Source organism: Neofelis nebulosa, chromosome 7 (genome assembly GCF_028018385.1).
Source record: "Neofelis nebulosa isolate mNeoNeb1 chromosome 7, mNeoNeb1.pri, whole genome shotgun sequence".
Taxonomy (NCBI): Eukaryota; Metazoa; Chordata; class Mammalia; order Carnivora; family Felidae; genus Neofelis; species Neofelis nebulosa.
Genome location: NC_080788.1, coordinates 864690 through 878542, shown reverse-complemented (window position 1 = coordinate 878542; position 13853 = coordinate 864690). Strand labels below are relative to the sequence as shown.

Sequence of the window (13853 nt, the reverse complement as noted above, 5' to 3'; positions counted from 1 at the left end):
TATCCGAAAACGTACGAGCATCTGTTATGGCTCGTACCGTATTCGTGTTGACAGCACTGGTCTAGAGGTAACAGTAAATTCAGTCCGTTTTGAGAGCCAAGGTTGGCAGAAACCCAGGGGGTGGGCAGTGGCCTCAAGGACTGAAACGCAGGCCAAAGGCAGTGGGTTCCTGGGTGTGGGGCAGCCACCACTGCTCCTCCCGAGGACACTATGACTTGAGAAGGCTTCTCAGTTCTTTACCTACAGAGGTGCCAACACTCTTCAGGGACCACAACAACAGGCCTGGCTCAGCTGTCTCACAGATGCCCTTCCTGGATGGGGCAGCAGGACTCCCAAGTGACGTGGTGTCACAGAACACCCCAGCGAGTCTGTCACCAGGAGCTCACCGCCGAGCTCCAGCCCCGCTGGTAACAAACGAGCCAGTCGGTGCTAAAGCCTATCACCACCACATCTGCCAAGCACCCACCGGCCAGAGCGGTGGGGAGCAGGACTGGGAGAGAGTGGGTATCTGCCCCACACCACCCCCAATTTAAATGCTCTGATCCCAAATTCTGGAGAGCCACACGGGCATTCCAATCATGCCGCAAGGGGCAGAGCCCAGGCTCGGCTCAGCACACAGAAGGTGCCTGTGTGAGACATGTGACCGCCATCTGTCTGAAGACTCACGGGAGCCACACCGAGTCTCCCAGAACACCGGTCTCTGTGACTCCTACACGTCCCTCAAAGCCCAGCGCAAACGCTACCTCCAGAGCTCACACCAGCACGCACCCGAGGTGAGCTTCCCACGGAGGCGGGCGCACTCCTTTCGTGTCCCTCGTTAGTCTGCCCTAGCTGCTCCCGCGGGCCTCTGTCCCCAGACCTCCACCAGCCCCAAACCCAGAAGCCCCCACGCCTGACGGAGCAGGGCCCCACCTGTCCCTTCCCCTGGACCCCGGGACACTCCCCACCAAGCCTGTCTCTGTCCCCAGGGCTCAGAACTGTCCTGCATTAATCGGTCCAAGTGAATTCATTTCAACACGTGCTCACTCAGGGCCCACGCTCCTGGCAGGGGGCGTGCTACTGGGGGAGGGGCGGGTCTCAGGCCTTGTCCCCCAGCCACATTCCCCTACCCCCGGATCCCAGCCCTTCGCTCCCTGGTAAAGGGTCCCTGCCCATCAAAGCACACCCTCACCTGCTTGGACTCCGCGACCTTCCTGGAGACCTATCTCGACTTATCCATCCAAAAAAAGGAAAAGGGAACGATGCCACGCACACACAAATGTTTGTTCATTCCCTTGACAAATAGTTACCGAGCGCCAACGTGGGCCAGGTGTCGCCGTTTGCACACAACTGGGGGAGACGTGGTCTCCCGAGACACTCCCAGTGAGCTGTCTCCTTTACAGCAGCGACAACCAGCTAGAGTCAGATTCACAATTACGATCAAACTACGAAATACCTGGTTGAAGAAATCCTCATGCATCACAGAAACTTCCCAAAAATCCGGTCAAAATTCTAAAGGAGCTCTTCAAAGCACAGCACAGAAATTCTGAAATTCATCTGCAGTTTAACCTGCAAGATTCTGAACAAAAAACACAAGGCCTGGGGCTGTGCCCTACGAGGCTGGGAAGCACGTGACAAAGGCCCGCGCGGCCAGCAAATCGAACACAGAGCAGATACCAAATGTCGCACTTCAAGGAAAATCAGCAGGGAAAAGACCTTAGTTATTGAGCGATGGCATCAGGACAAACAACCGGTTAAAAGTTTGGAAGAGAAGAAAATGGATTCAAATTTGATTCACGATTTGAATGTACAACAAAAGTCATTTAAGTCACCAGGAAATGCCTAAAGGATTAAAATCAAGTTTGTTTCTTTCTGCCTCTGGCGACAGGAACCTCGTAGATGCAAGGGCTGACTTGGCTCCACCAAGCGTCGGCAAGAATTCGGGGAAGGTTCCTGCCGAGCCATGAGCCGCGCCCCCGAAGTGTCCGGGAGGCCCCGAGGGCCCTGCGCGCCAGGGAAGAGCCCCGGACTGCGAGCCACAGGGACAGACGGACGCCCGGGCGGAGCGCGTCACGGGGCTGATTCCTGTCCAGGCAACAAAGGAGCCGTGGCTACTGCAACATGCCCGTAATCGTGGACCGCAGAGACCTTTCTAGTCCCGAGAAGGCAGGCAGAGGAAACGGCTACGCGTCCCCTCCCCCACTCATGCTCTCTCCCAAAAATAAACATTTAAAAAAAACATTGTACTTTAGACTTTCATTTTTTTAAATATGAAATTTGTCAAATTGGTTTCCATACAACACCCAGTGCTCATCCCAACAGGTGTCCTCCTCAATGCCCATCACCCACCCCCCCCTCCCTCCCACCCCCCATCGACCCTCAGATTGTTCTCAGTTTTCAAGAGTCTCTTACGGTTTGGCTCCCTGCCTCCCTTTTTTCCCCTTCCCCTCCCCCCTGGTCTTCTGTTAAGTTTCTCAGGATCCATATAAGAGTGAAAACATATGGTATCTGTCTTTCTAGACTTTTATTTCAAAGAATAGTAACAATCCGCATTTGCTGTGCAAAATGTGGGAAAGGAAGAGAAAGAGGGAAACGAACTTGACCTTGCGGGGTGCGTCCTCTCACGTGCTCCTCGTGCGTAAACAAACGCCGGAAGAACACGTTGGACCTCCACGTGACGTGCACGTGGGTGACGGGGGGGGGGGGGGTGCGCTGTCACGTGAGCACGGGCCACGTGACAGACATCAACCTGAACCCTGGGCACATGCGGCCAGGGCGGTATCACCCGCTGAGCCCGGGCTCGCGCACGGTGCCTGGAGTCTCACTGTCCACCCACCCCCCACCCCCTCCTACCCCCGTGCCGTGTGCTGTTAGGCAACGTGTGCAACCGGCCGGCGGATGGGACGGGGAAGGGAGGAACCGACCTGCTGAGCCGGCTCTGAGGGTCACAGGAGGTCGCGCACGCCCGGCTCAGAACGGGGCCCCACAAGAAGCTCCCTGGGCAGCCACGACCCGCGTCCCCTCTGCCACCCAAGACCTCGCTGGCTGGCCCCGCCAGAGCTCCAGCCCGCGTCTGTCCCCACGTCTGTCCCTCGAAGAGGAGGAGGACGACCGCGCCCATCTCCGCATCTCCCCGCGGCTCCTCCCGAATACTGACACGGTGAACGTAAAATCCGGAGCGGTTCGCGCCAAAGGTAGCTTCCGCGCCAGGGGCGACACAGAGCGGGGTCCCAGGGAGCACGGCCGTCGGTCCGCAGGGTCTACTGGACGCTCTCAGCCACGACTCTGAGCTGAGCACGCGACTTGCGGACCCACTGCGGGGAACGACGGGAGCGCCGTGCGCGACGCACGAGGTGCGGAAGACAGAAGCCAGTCTCCAGCCTGAGGGTGTCGCCAGCTCTCCAAGGTCAAGGTCTGTCCAGGTCCCGGCTCGCGCTCCCTGGCATTCTCCTGGCTCATCCGCCTCGGCCCCCCGCGGCAGCAGCGTGCCCCAAAGCCTCTTCTCACGCCCACCCGGTGAGGTCACACGCACCCCAAGCTTCAAGACTCTGCTGGCTTCCGCGGGCCCGTGCAGTGCACACGCTAACCGGCCCACGCCTCACCCCACTCCGCGGAACGGCAGCCCTCCCCACACCACAGGCAAGCAGAGCCCAAGTCGGCTTCCACAGCCCGCGCTCCGCCTGCCCCACCAACCACCTGCGAACTCCGATGCACGCCTCAAGCCCCGGTCCAGACATCCCACCTGCCGTCCTTGGCAGAACCCGTCTTGCCCTATGTGACAACACAGCATGTCGGTCGCGCGCTCAGAGTGCAGGCCCTGGGCTCCTCACCAGAAGGTCGGGGCCCACCCACGTCTGCAGGGCGGGGAGAATCGGCGTGATCACCAGTCTCCGAAGAGCCACAGAAAGGAGGGTGCCCAGAGGGACGGACTCGGTCTGCACCTCTCCGGCCACGTTGCTTAAAAGGACACGATGTCTTTTTGTCACGAGGGAATCTTGTTTCTTAAGTCTGGAAAAGACCTAGATCCCCAAGGCGCATCTAAGGTAATTCTTCCATAAGGAATAAAAAGCACAAGAATATTGTGAGTGGTCTGATGATATAAGACTCAGAGGAAAAACCGACAATCCAAATCTGATAAATAACTTTAGGTTCCAAATCTTCTTCTGAATGTTTCGAAATCACGAGCCTGGCCAGGATCTCAGGACATCTGGCCCCGTACCAATGAAACAGATGTAGTTGTTCCCTGGGAGGGTGCTGAAGCCTGTGTCCACACCAGTGGCAGACACGGAGAAGGGCGTCCGTGCGGGTCCTCCGGCCCCCGGAAAGCGGACGCATCTGCACCGACCTTCGTCCTCTGGTGGGTGCCACGAGCACATACCTCCTACCTTTTCAAACTTGCTAACTCGAAATGAGCATTTTCACGTTAGCTATGAAAAGACTTACATGAGTTGTGGTCTCCATCCTGTTCAAAGGCTGGGCAAGAACCCAGACCCCACCTCCCACCCACTCGGGGACACAGACACCAGAAGGGTTCCCCCTTCACCACTCGAGCACCCTCTTTCAAAGAGCAAATCCCCTGAGACAAACCCACCTGTCAGCTGACATCTTTCCAGCTTCAACGATGTCACAGAGATGAGCAACCGAGGGCAAAGGTCAGGGAAGGAGGGCCCAGACAAGGAACGCGGCAAAGCAAATGCACGCTCACAGACGAGGCGGCACCACAGATAAGGGATCGTGGGGGGCCGGGCCAGGTGATGGACTTCGCCAAGAAAAGGGCAAGGCCACTCTCTGAGTCTGCTCTCCCCGCAGGAAGTACGGAAGCCCGCCAAGGCGCTTTCTGTTTCAGAGAGAAAGGGGCACGTGGCCTCCCAGTGGCCACAGGGTTGCATTCCTGTGGCTCCCTATCAGCTCTGCTATTGCACAATCAGGGAGAGCCAGGGTTTTATGGACTCAGGAGAAATGCAGACTGCAGCCACAGCCAGCAGCCCGTGGACAACCCCGCACCACCCTGCCTATGATGTTTCCACACACCACACAGCACTGCGCTGTTCCGCCTTCAGTTTTTAACTTAAAAGTAGGACACGGGAGGGGCACATGAGTGGTTCAGTCGGTTAAGTGTCGGACTCTTTTTTATAAAATTTTTTTTTAATGGTTATTTATTTTTGAGAGAGAAAGACCAGAGCATGAGCAGGGGAGGGGCAGAGACAGAGGAAGACAGAATCCAAAGCAGGCTCCAGGTTCCGAGCTGTCGGCACAGAGCCTGATGTGGGGCTCGAACTCACAGACTGCGAGATCGTGACCTAAGCTGAAGTCAAACGCTTAACCGACTGAGCCACCCAGGCGCCGCAAGAGTCAGACTCTTGATCTCACGGTTCTTGGGATCAAGCCCCGCATCTGGTTCTGTCCTGACAGCACAGAGCCTGCTTGGGATTCTCTCTCTCCCCCTCCCCACGCTCTCTCTCAAAATAAATAAACTTAAAAAAAAAAAAATAGGACACAGGAATGAATGACTTAATATGAAGTTTTAGGAACTGGGGCTTGGGAAGGGGAGGCTCCAGGCCCCACACACCAGAGACCCGGGGCGGTCAGGGGAACGTGGCACCAGAGATCCTACCCTTGAAGCGAGTTTGCGAGCCATCTGGGAGGCATGATGATTTCTAACAGTCTTCTGGGCAGAGCTGGTGTCTCAGGAAAGTGTTGGATGGCTCCCCTAGGTCACTCTGTTACTCACCCTTTGCTGGGTGAGAATCTGGGGGCTCTACAAGTCCTTATGAGCTCCTCAGTGGAGTCGGTCACTAAACCGCACCCCCCAGAAATACCCCCAGGACGCTGGGCAGCACTACCGGCCCAGGAGACACAAACCTCAGGGCCTGGGGGAATTGGGGCGGGGTGCCAGGCCCCAAACCACTGCTCATAGAAACTCAGAATGCAAAGCAGATGTGCAGGCAGAAACCGCAGGGCGTCAACCTGAGGGTAAGGGGCTCACGCCTCACTGGTCTCCGTCCACACAACTGCTTCCAGAAAACCATCGGCAGCCCGGCCCCTCTGGACTTCACAGCCAGGGGGAAGGCTCAGGCATGATCTGGAGGACGGCAGTGGTTCCCGAAGAGAGGCCCCCAGAGCTGCAGCGGGAGGGCCGGGGTGACGGACAAACATGCGGATTCCCGAGGTGCACTCCGGCCTACCAACCGAGTCGGGATAGCTGGGGCAGGACCGACAGTGTGCAGGAACAGGATCCCGGGAGGCTCCTTTCCTACATGCAGTTTGAGAACCACGGTTCCGAAAAAGATGGTTCCTTTAAACAGCAGACTTGAAAGAAAGACCACTGGGACAGGGTCCGCGGGGGCGCCGGGCACGGCTCCCAGGCAGCAGAGGTCTGTCCCCCTCTGGCACACGCCTCGTCCCTGCCGGGAGACACCACCGCCTCACTCACTGCTAAGGCAGCCCCATGGGGAAGCTTATCGTCCACACCGTCCACTTCCAAATCTCCCGTGGCTGATCCTCTTAAGCCTAGGCTGCAGCACGGACTGGGTACAGGGCGGTTCAGGTGTCTGTGCACCACCCGCTACACGTGAGCCTAACTTCCTCCCAATGGACTAAAGTCGAAATACGAAGCAAGTGCCACAAACTGCTAGGTTCAGATAATGACGCATCCCTCGTGTGTCTGGGGAAGACTCTAGCGGCCAAGCGGCTGCCGCCCCCCTACAGGACCCCAATCCCTCACTCGGCCCCCGGGGTCAGGGCACGCTGCCCTCTGAGGGCCCGAGCAATCCTGACTCGGGGATAAATGACCCTTAGAGCAAAAGCACGTCATGACTTCCTCCGACCCACAGAGCCACTGAGGACAATGCCCCAATCACACCTCAGAACAGGACAGGACAAGCTCCCCGAGGCCAGAGACAGCGCCTGACTCTCACCAGGCGCCCATCGTGGCCTCGCTCGACAAGATCCGTTAGGCGAAAGGCTGACTGACCGCGTCACTCCTGGAAAGTCAGGCCACCTTGTCTGCAAGCACAGTCTTTCCTCGACATGACAGAGCTGAAGGGACAGGAAAATCGGGCCCACTGCCTACAAATAATTCCTATAATGCAAGGTGAACACCTCTGATGGCACGGCCTTGCCCACCCCCATCCACCACCAGGCCTGCCATCCGACACTCAGACCCGTTCTGAGGGGCGGACCGAGCGCACACGGAGCACTGCTCCCTTCTGGGGGGCCTGGGAAGGGCCAGAAGTCTGAAGGACTCGGCTCTGGACCCCTCCCCACCAGATTCCGGTTCTCCCACAAAATCAGCCTGGGAAAGGTAAGCAAATGACTGGGAACACGTCCCGCTGGCCCAAGAAGAGTTCCGTCTGTGAGCAGCTACGCATCGTACCAAAACCCAACCACTGCCCAGCCGACCTCCTGCGGGGAGCCCTCAATGACTGTCACAAGGTCTCCCCAATGCTGCAGTAGTCACAGGATTATCACACAGACCACAGACGTCGGGCTCCGGGCCACATGCAAATCGGTCCTGCACATACAGGACCCCTCCTGTTCGCTTACTCTGGGAAGATGCCACCCCCGTCCCCCAGAATCAAGACACCGGCAGGCATCCCACCTTCACGCCCAGTGCTGAATCCTGCAGCCAAACACGGCTTCTCTGCAAAGGTTTTCCAAAGGCATCAGGTGCTAGACTATTTTTCAAGTCCCGATACTATAGTTTCTTAAATGCATGGAAAAACTATCGCCACATCTGCAGGAAAAGCATAACCTTATAGTACAGCAGATGCTCTTGAGATACTCGCTGATGACCACACAGACACTCCGACAGGAGCATCCGGTCACACTGAGCATCTGCGACACGCCTCACTCCCCTGAATGCTGGGGAGGCAGTGCTCCCAGACAGTCTCTGCCCACGGCCACGTACCCTGGTAGGACACAGCATCGGCACTCCAATACCCGACGCAGCATCGGCACTCCAATACCTGAACTCCAATACCCACCTCCAGGAGCGACAGCACCGAACCTCTGTCTGCTCAGGGTTTCCGGAGCGGCCCGGTGAGCTACAGCTTATCTGGGAAATTGTGGGATCCGCAGGCTCCCCAGGGATGGTCCTGGCCTCTTCCCACCCAGGGGGCCTCGCACGTCACCGACCGCTGCAGGCCGAGTATTTAGGGGCTTAAGGGGCGCGAGTTAGAAGCGTCGCCATCCATACTGAGCTCACTCTGTGACAGCTGAGGACTGGACCTCGGGGATGTAGGCAGATGCCCACCCCGGTGTCACCCAGGCCCTACCGCATAAACCTCTAAGAGAAATGATGGTTCCTAATTAAGCCCCACTTCGAGAGTCATTTCTACAATAACAGGGTTCTTTGCTTTCCTTGGAGGGATTTCGCTCTGATCAGACAGGAAGACTGAAACCCAGCGGCTGATGGGTAAAGGCGCCCGAACAAGGACACCTGTCCGCCCCTCCGAAGCCTCCGTGAGCACTTGGTGTCCACACCTCAACCCCGGACGCGTTCGGCCCTCCTCTTCTCGGGGAAACGGCCACGTCCAAAGGGGAAGGAAACTGGTAACGTGCATACGAGCAGATAAAGTGGAACAGGAGAGAATTTGGTGAAGGTGGATTTGGGAATGTTCTAGCAAAGGCAGTCCACGGGGTGGGGCAGCTTCCCAGACCCCGCTGCCCCCAAAATGCGGTGCTTAAGAAGCACAGGGCAACCGTATCTCCAGCCTCACAATTCAAACCTTCCTGCCAGCGTGGGACATAAACGCTTCAACCCTTACTACGCAGACTAGATAATCGTCCAACGTACCTAGATGAAAATATCAGACACGACCCAACCACCAGTGTGGAAGAGGAAAAAACAAGGTTGAACCCCTGCTGAAAACTGCCGGTTCCTGTGGCCTCGGCCCCAAAGGCCTCCCCTGCCAAAAGCTGTGCCCCCCATCTCCCTGGCTGACACCTGGCCCTCGTTGGCATTCCCCCGTCATTACCTTCCCCCTCCACCCCTGCAAGTCTTTCCCAGCGCCCCCCAAACACACACTGGGACCCCTGTCCCCTCCACAGTGTGCAGCACTGGTTGGTGTTATCCATATCTCCCCACCATCCAGAAAGCCCCACGGGGACAGGACTTGTTTTGTTGAGCTGAGCCCCCAGGGCCTAAGCAGAGGGAACGAGTGAGTGGACGAGAAGTGCCCCAGGCCCTCCTAAAACAGGAGGTTCAAGCAACCCCAGCCCAGGGCCACCCCCAGCCCACCGCCTATTTTCATACACCTATGAGCCGGGAATGGTTTTTACACTTTTAAATGGTTGGGGAAAAAGACAGAAAGAACATATTTTGCGACATGTGAAAATCACATGAAATTCAAATCTCAGTCCACAGATAAAAATTATAGAAATGCTGCCATGCTTGCTTTTTGGTTGTTTCTGTCCCATGAGAGTGAAGCAGTCAGAGAAACAGCATGGTTATGAGACCTAAAATATTTACTCTGTGGCGTTGTCATTAAAACCTTCCCCCTCCAACTACACCAGCTCCTCAGAGTCCAGCCACGGACATGAAACACAACAGACCGAAAATCGGGACCAGCCGGAATCGGGGGTGAGGCTCTCCGAAGAGCGGACGCCTGTTGTATTCGTGGGTGCTGCACGCCACGACAGTCAGCTCGCCTGAGGGGTCTGGCTCACCCTTCCAGAGGGCCAAGGCCTGCCCCCAAACCAGAAGGTGATCCCCTTCTATGCTTTCACTCCACAGACGTCTGCCGGGGCACCTACTCTGCGGGCAGCGTCCGCGAGGTGAGGATACAAACATCAGGAAATGGGGTGCAGGCCACGCCGTGGGCGGTGGGTCAGAGGAAGCTACGGTGACATCACACGATGACACAGCACCTGCTTCTTAGGAGCTTATTAACTGGGAGACCGAGACGAACCCATGAGAAGTCAGGTCTTGATAAAACAGCTAAATGACACTTTAAGACCGCCGAGTGGACCTCTAGGGCCCGACAGCCGAGCAGAACCATTCAGCCCAGAAGGCCGGTTCAGCGCCTCCATTCTGTGTGGGACACACCAGGCTCCCCCGAGCTAACGCATGCCTGTCATTAAGCTGAGAGCGGTTTCAACACCAGAGAAATGTGCATCCTTCCCACAAAAGTGGGTTAAGAATAAGGACGCATGCCTGTGTAGTTGCGTGTGATTCAGAAACCGACACCACGTCCGTTTGAGCACCAAATAGCTCCAAGAAAGGGGCCCAGGGAGGGGATGCATCTGCTGACAGTCTGGTGATGCCCGGAGCGCCCCAGGCTGCAGAGACCTGGCGGAGGAGAGGGGCTCCTGCTGTTTTACCCGCAGTCAGTCCTCCCTGCGCGCCAGCTCGCTCCACAACTGTCCCCTGCACCGGGGAGAAGCCTCCAGCACACCAGACTCGCCGGCCCCAGAAGCATCGGCCTCTGCCTGACCACTGTACCAACTTCCAAGTGCAGAATGCTCCCGGTGCCTTTTTACTACATGAAAAAGGCAGAAATCAAATGCGGTAAAGGGAAAACCACGACACCTTATCTAATCCCGAACGACTGGTATTCAAAGTCAAAGAAGGTACACTTGTCAGAACAGTTAACACAATGAGATATTCTGCATTTTGAACACTCAACTATGCCCGGAGTCTCTACTTTCAAAGAGGGTCTGAGTCTAGCTTCCAATCTCAGGCAAATCACAGCCCCTCTCTGGCCTCCATTCCCTGTAAAATCTGTAAAATAAGCCGCTGGATCAGATCCCTGAATTCAGGAATAGAGAAGTTTAGCAAGAAATTCCAGTATCAGCTTTCATTAAGACTCAAGCAGTAAAACATTCTGAAAAAGCCAGTGAAACCACAGCTTTGCCAGAGAGGGCTGACAGATGCTTTAGAACAAGAAACACATGATAACACAGTAAGCAAACTGCTGATTTTTTCTTTTCCTCAACTCATCTGTCAAAAGAAATGGTATCTGTACAATGATACCCAACCAGCCGAAGCCAAAGCCTCCTCACTAACCTGAGGCTCCCCTCTGCAAGTCAGAGGCTCCCCCATGGCCGAGGACCCTGAAACGAAGCATCAGCACTTACAGGAGTCAGTTCTCGGACCTGAAAAGTGGGAGGAACATAAATTACTAATTTCCACTTTTACCACCACAGAAGTCTTACGCCCGCAGCTCAAAAGTTATCACTATACAACAAAATTCCTCCTCCAAGTGAGCCCCTGCTCTGGAACCCGGCCTTGCCTGTGTCTCCGTTCCCACTGGTTTTGTAAGGCAGACCCTCAGCTCTACAGATTCGTCACAGTCGGTGATCCACACGAAATCCACATCAAAACTCATTTCCTTCTTTAAAATACTCTGAATGCACACAAAGGTGGACAGAATACCGTAAGAAGCACGGTGCACCCACCACCCGTCCTAGACATAAGCACGGCAAGGGGTAAACTCCATCCTGCGCCCGGGGCTCATCACCCCACGCGGCTCCCCACTCACCACACAGACATCTGCGTGACCTTTTCAACCAGTCCGTAAACGGTACCGTCTGTGTGCAACCATTCTGTAACCCTTTCGTGCTCAGTTTCACGAGCCAAGCGTGTCGACAGCTGTTTCTTTACGTTCACTGCTGCATAATACTCTGTTTCATGACCATACCACGTATTTGGCCACGGACACTGCTCGTTTCACGTGGCGGCCGCGTGGTGCCCGCTCTGCGCCGGCCATTTCCCACGACATTTCCTGAACGCTCACAACTCGAGGAAGGGGAGACTCTCGCTGGACTGAAAAGGACACTGGGACAGACGGGTGGCGTAAGCCGCCCAGCACAAGCGCTCGGCAGTCCCGGGCGAGTTCCAGACCACTCACCTCTCCCACCACAGTCTTCAGGCTCAACCTCAAAGCCCCACTCAGGTCCACACCAACGTTTATTCGCATTTTTCTAAATGACAAACCTCATAGAGGACTCGGAAGTCCTCTAAGACAATCTGAAAGAGGATGCTCTATTTCGTTCTTCAACAAACAAGCCCACAGTAAATGCATCTGACGCAGGGCCGTCCACACGCAGTGAGGACAAGCCTTTCTCTGGCACAAGTCCGGGTGCTCCTGGAGTCATTCCCAAGTTTATACAAACGGTTTCTAAGTCAGCCTGAGCTGAACTGCAGCCCTGCCTGGCTTCCTCTGGAGGAACAGGCCGTCTGCACCCACTTGGAGCGGTGTGGAAGGGCCTGGAAGAACCCAGGACGCAGAGTCTTGCTTGAACCGCAACAGCTGAGCTGAGGCGGCTCTGAGAATGGCTCCAGCTCCGGCTCCAGCGGCTGCCGGCTCGGCTCGGAGGTCCGGCAACAGCTGTGCGCTCACCGGGCCCAGGGACTCGCAAGGCCCCCGCCGCTCTGCACTTGGCCGGCCGGGCGCAGCCCTGCTGCTCCGCGACACGGAAGCCGGTTGAGGGTGGGGGCTCGGGGGCGGGGGCGGGGGCCGAGGCCAGGAAGGAGATGCGGGCTTCAGCAGGAGGGCCCCCGGGACCTGAGGGCGGGGAGGCCTGTGTGTCTCCCACCCCGTCTCGGCTACAAGATTAAAGAAACCTTGCTCGGGCGGACCCGGTTAAAGCAACCCCTTCCCACCTCTCCCCAGAAAACAGGCTCCGCCACTTTCGGGCTGCGCGAGCCCGACAGAGCGCCCCTGCCCGCCAGGAGGGGCTGCAGTGAGTGACCTCTAGGGGCCCCGCCGCCCCCGACTGTGTGCCGCGCGAGGGCAACCGGCGGATCCCACTCAACCCCACGCCCCACGAGGGAGACGCACCGTTACCCCCACGTTACAAGAGAGGCAGCGGAGGCACAAAGGGGTCGTAACCCAGGCCAGTCAAGGAGCCCTCAGTCGCGAACTCCCGGGAGGGCGCGGGGAGCCCAAGAGAGCGGCGGGGGCGAAGGACGGGTCCGGGCACTGCGCAGCCCGCAGCCCCAAGCCCGGGTCCGCTGGGCCCCGGGGCGGGCGGGGAAGGGAGGGACGTGGGCGCCAGGGGCGGGGAGGGCCGGGGACGCCCGGGACGGGGGCGGTAGGGGAGGGGACTCCAGGGACGGGCGGGCGTAGGGGAGGGGCGGGGGCGCCCGCGCCGGGGTCGCCAGGGAGGGACGGGGACGCCGGGGGCGGGGGCCGGGAAGCGACCGGGGTGCCGGAGGGGCGGGGGCGCACTCCCACCTTGAGCACCGTGACGGCGCCCGCGCTGTGCACCTGGAAGTGCGCGGGCGGCTCGGCGCCGGGTTCGGCCGCGTCGTCGGGGCCCTGGTAGCTGAAGCAGGCGTCCGCGATGTCTAGGTGGCCGAGGGGCAGCGCGTCCTGCGGGCTCTTGAAGTAATAGAGGTAGCAGCGGCGCGCGTCGAACACGAACCAGCGGCTGCGGTAGCCGCGCAGCGGGCCCTTGCCCGACAGCTTCTGCAGGTAGCCGCACAGCCGCGCCGGCCCCGCCGCCGCGCCCTCCCGCTCCTCCTCCTCGGCCCGCGCCCCGGGCCCCGGCATCGCCGCCCAGCCGCCGCCGCCGCCGCCGCCCCGGCTTCGCGCGCCCCCGTCAGCGCGCCCCCGCGCCGCCCCCGCGCGCCCCGCCCCGCCGCTGCGCACGGCCCGCGGGCGCGCAAGGCCGCCTGGGACTTGTAGTTCGCCGCCCCCGCCGCCCCCGCCGACTCCGTTCCCGCCCCAGCGAGCGTGGCGGTCCCCGACCCGGCCCTGTGGGGAGCTCGCGTCTTGCGCGGGGGCACGAGGGCCGCGGCACCTGCCCCGGGCCGCCTGTGCGCGCCATTCGCCCAGGGCCCGCAGCACCTGCGGGAGGGGCCGGGGTGCGGGGAGGCGGCCGACGCGGGAGTTGGGGCGGGGGGGGGGGGGGGGGCGCCCTGGGGA

General features: G+C 58.6%; 1 protein-coding gene across 6 annotated transcripts in view; it reads right to left on the bottom strand.

Annotated features, from left to right (window-relative positions):
* The window catches only part of TBC1D2B (TBC1 domain family member 2B), a 66075-nt gene extending 52555 nt beyond the window's left edge, over positions 1 to 13520 (bottom strand). For 3 of the 6 annotated variants that reach the window (XM_058736298.1, XM_058736305.1, XM_058736299.1), the window contains exon 1: positions 13161 to 13520. In XM_058736298.1, the coding sequence (XP_058592281.1) occupies positions 13161 to 13478 (318 nt within the window). In that variant the 5' untranslated portion in view covers positions 13479 to 13520. Of the gene's footprint in view, positions 1 to 10987; positions 11077 to 11831; positions 11916 to 12764; positions 12922 to 13160 lie in introns of those variants that run through there. The other 3 variants (XM_058736304.1, XM_058736300.1, XM_058736301.1) reach the window with 3 other exon arrangements.
* Between the last annotated feature and the right edge of the window lie 333 nt (positions 13521 to 13853).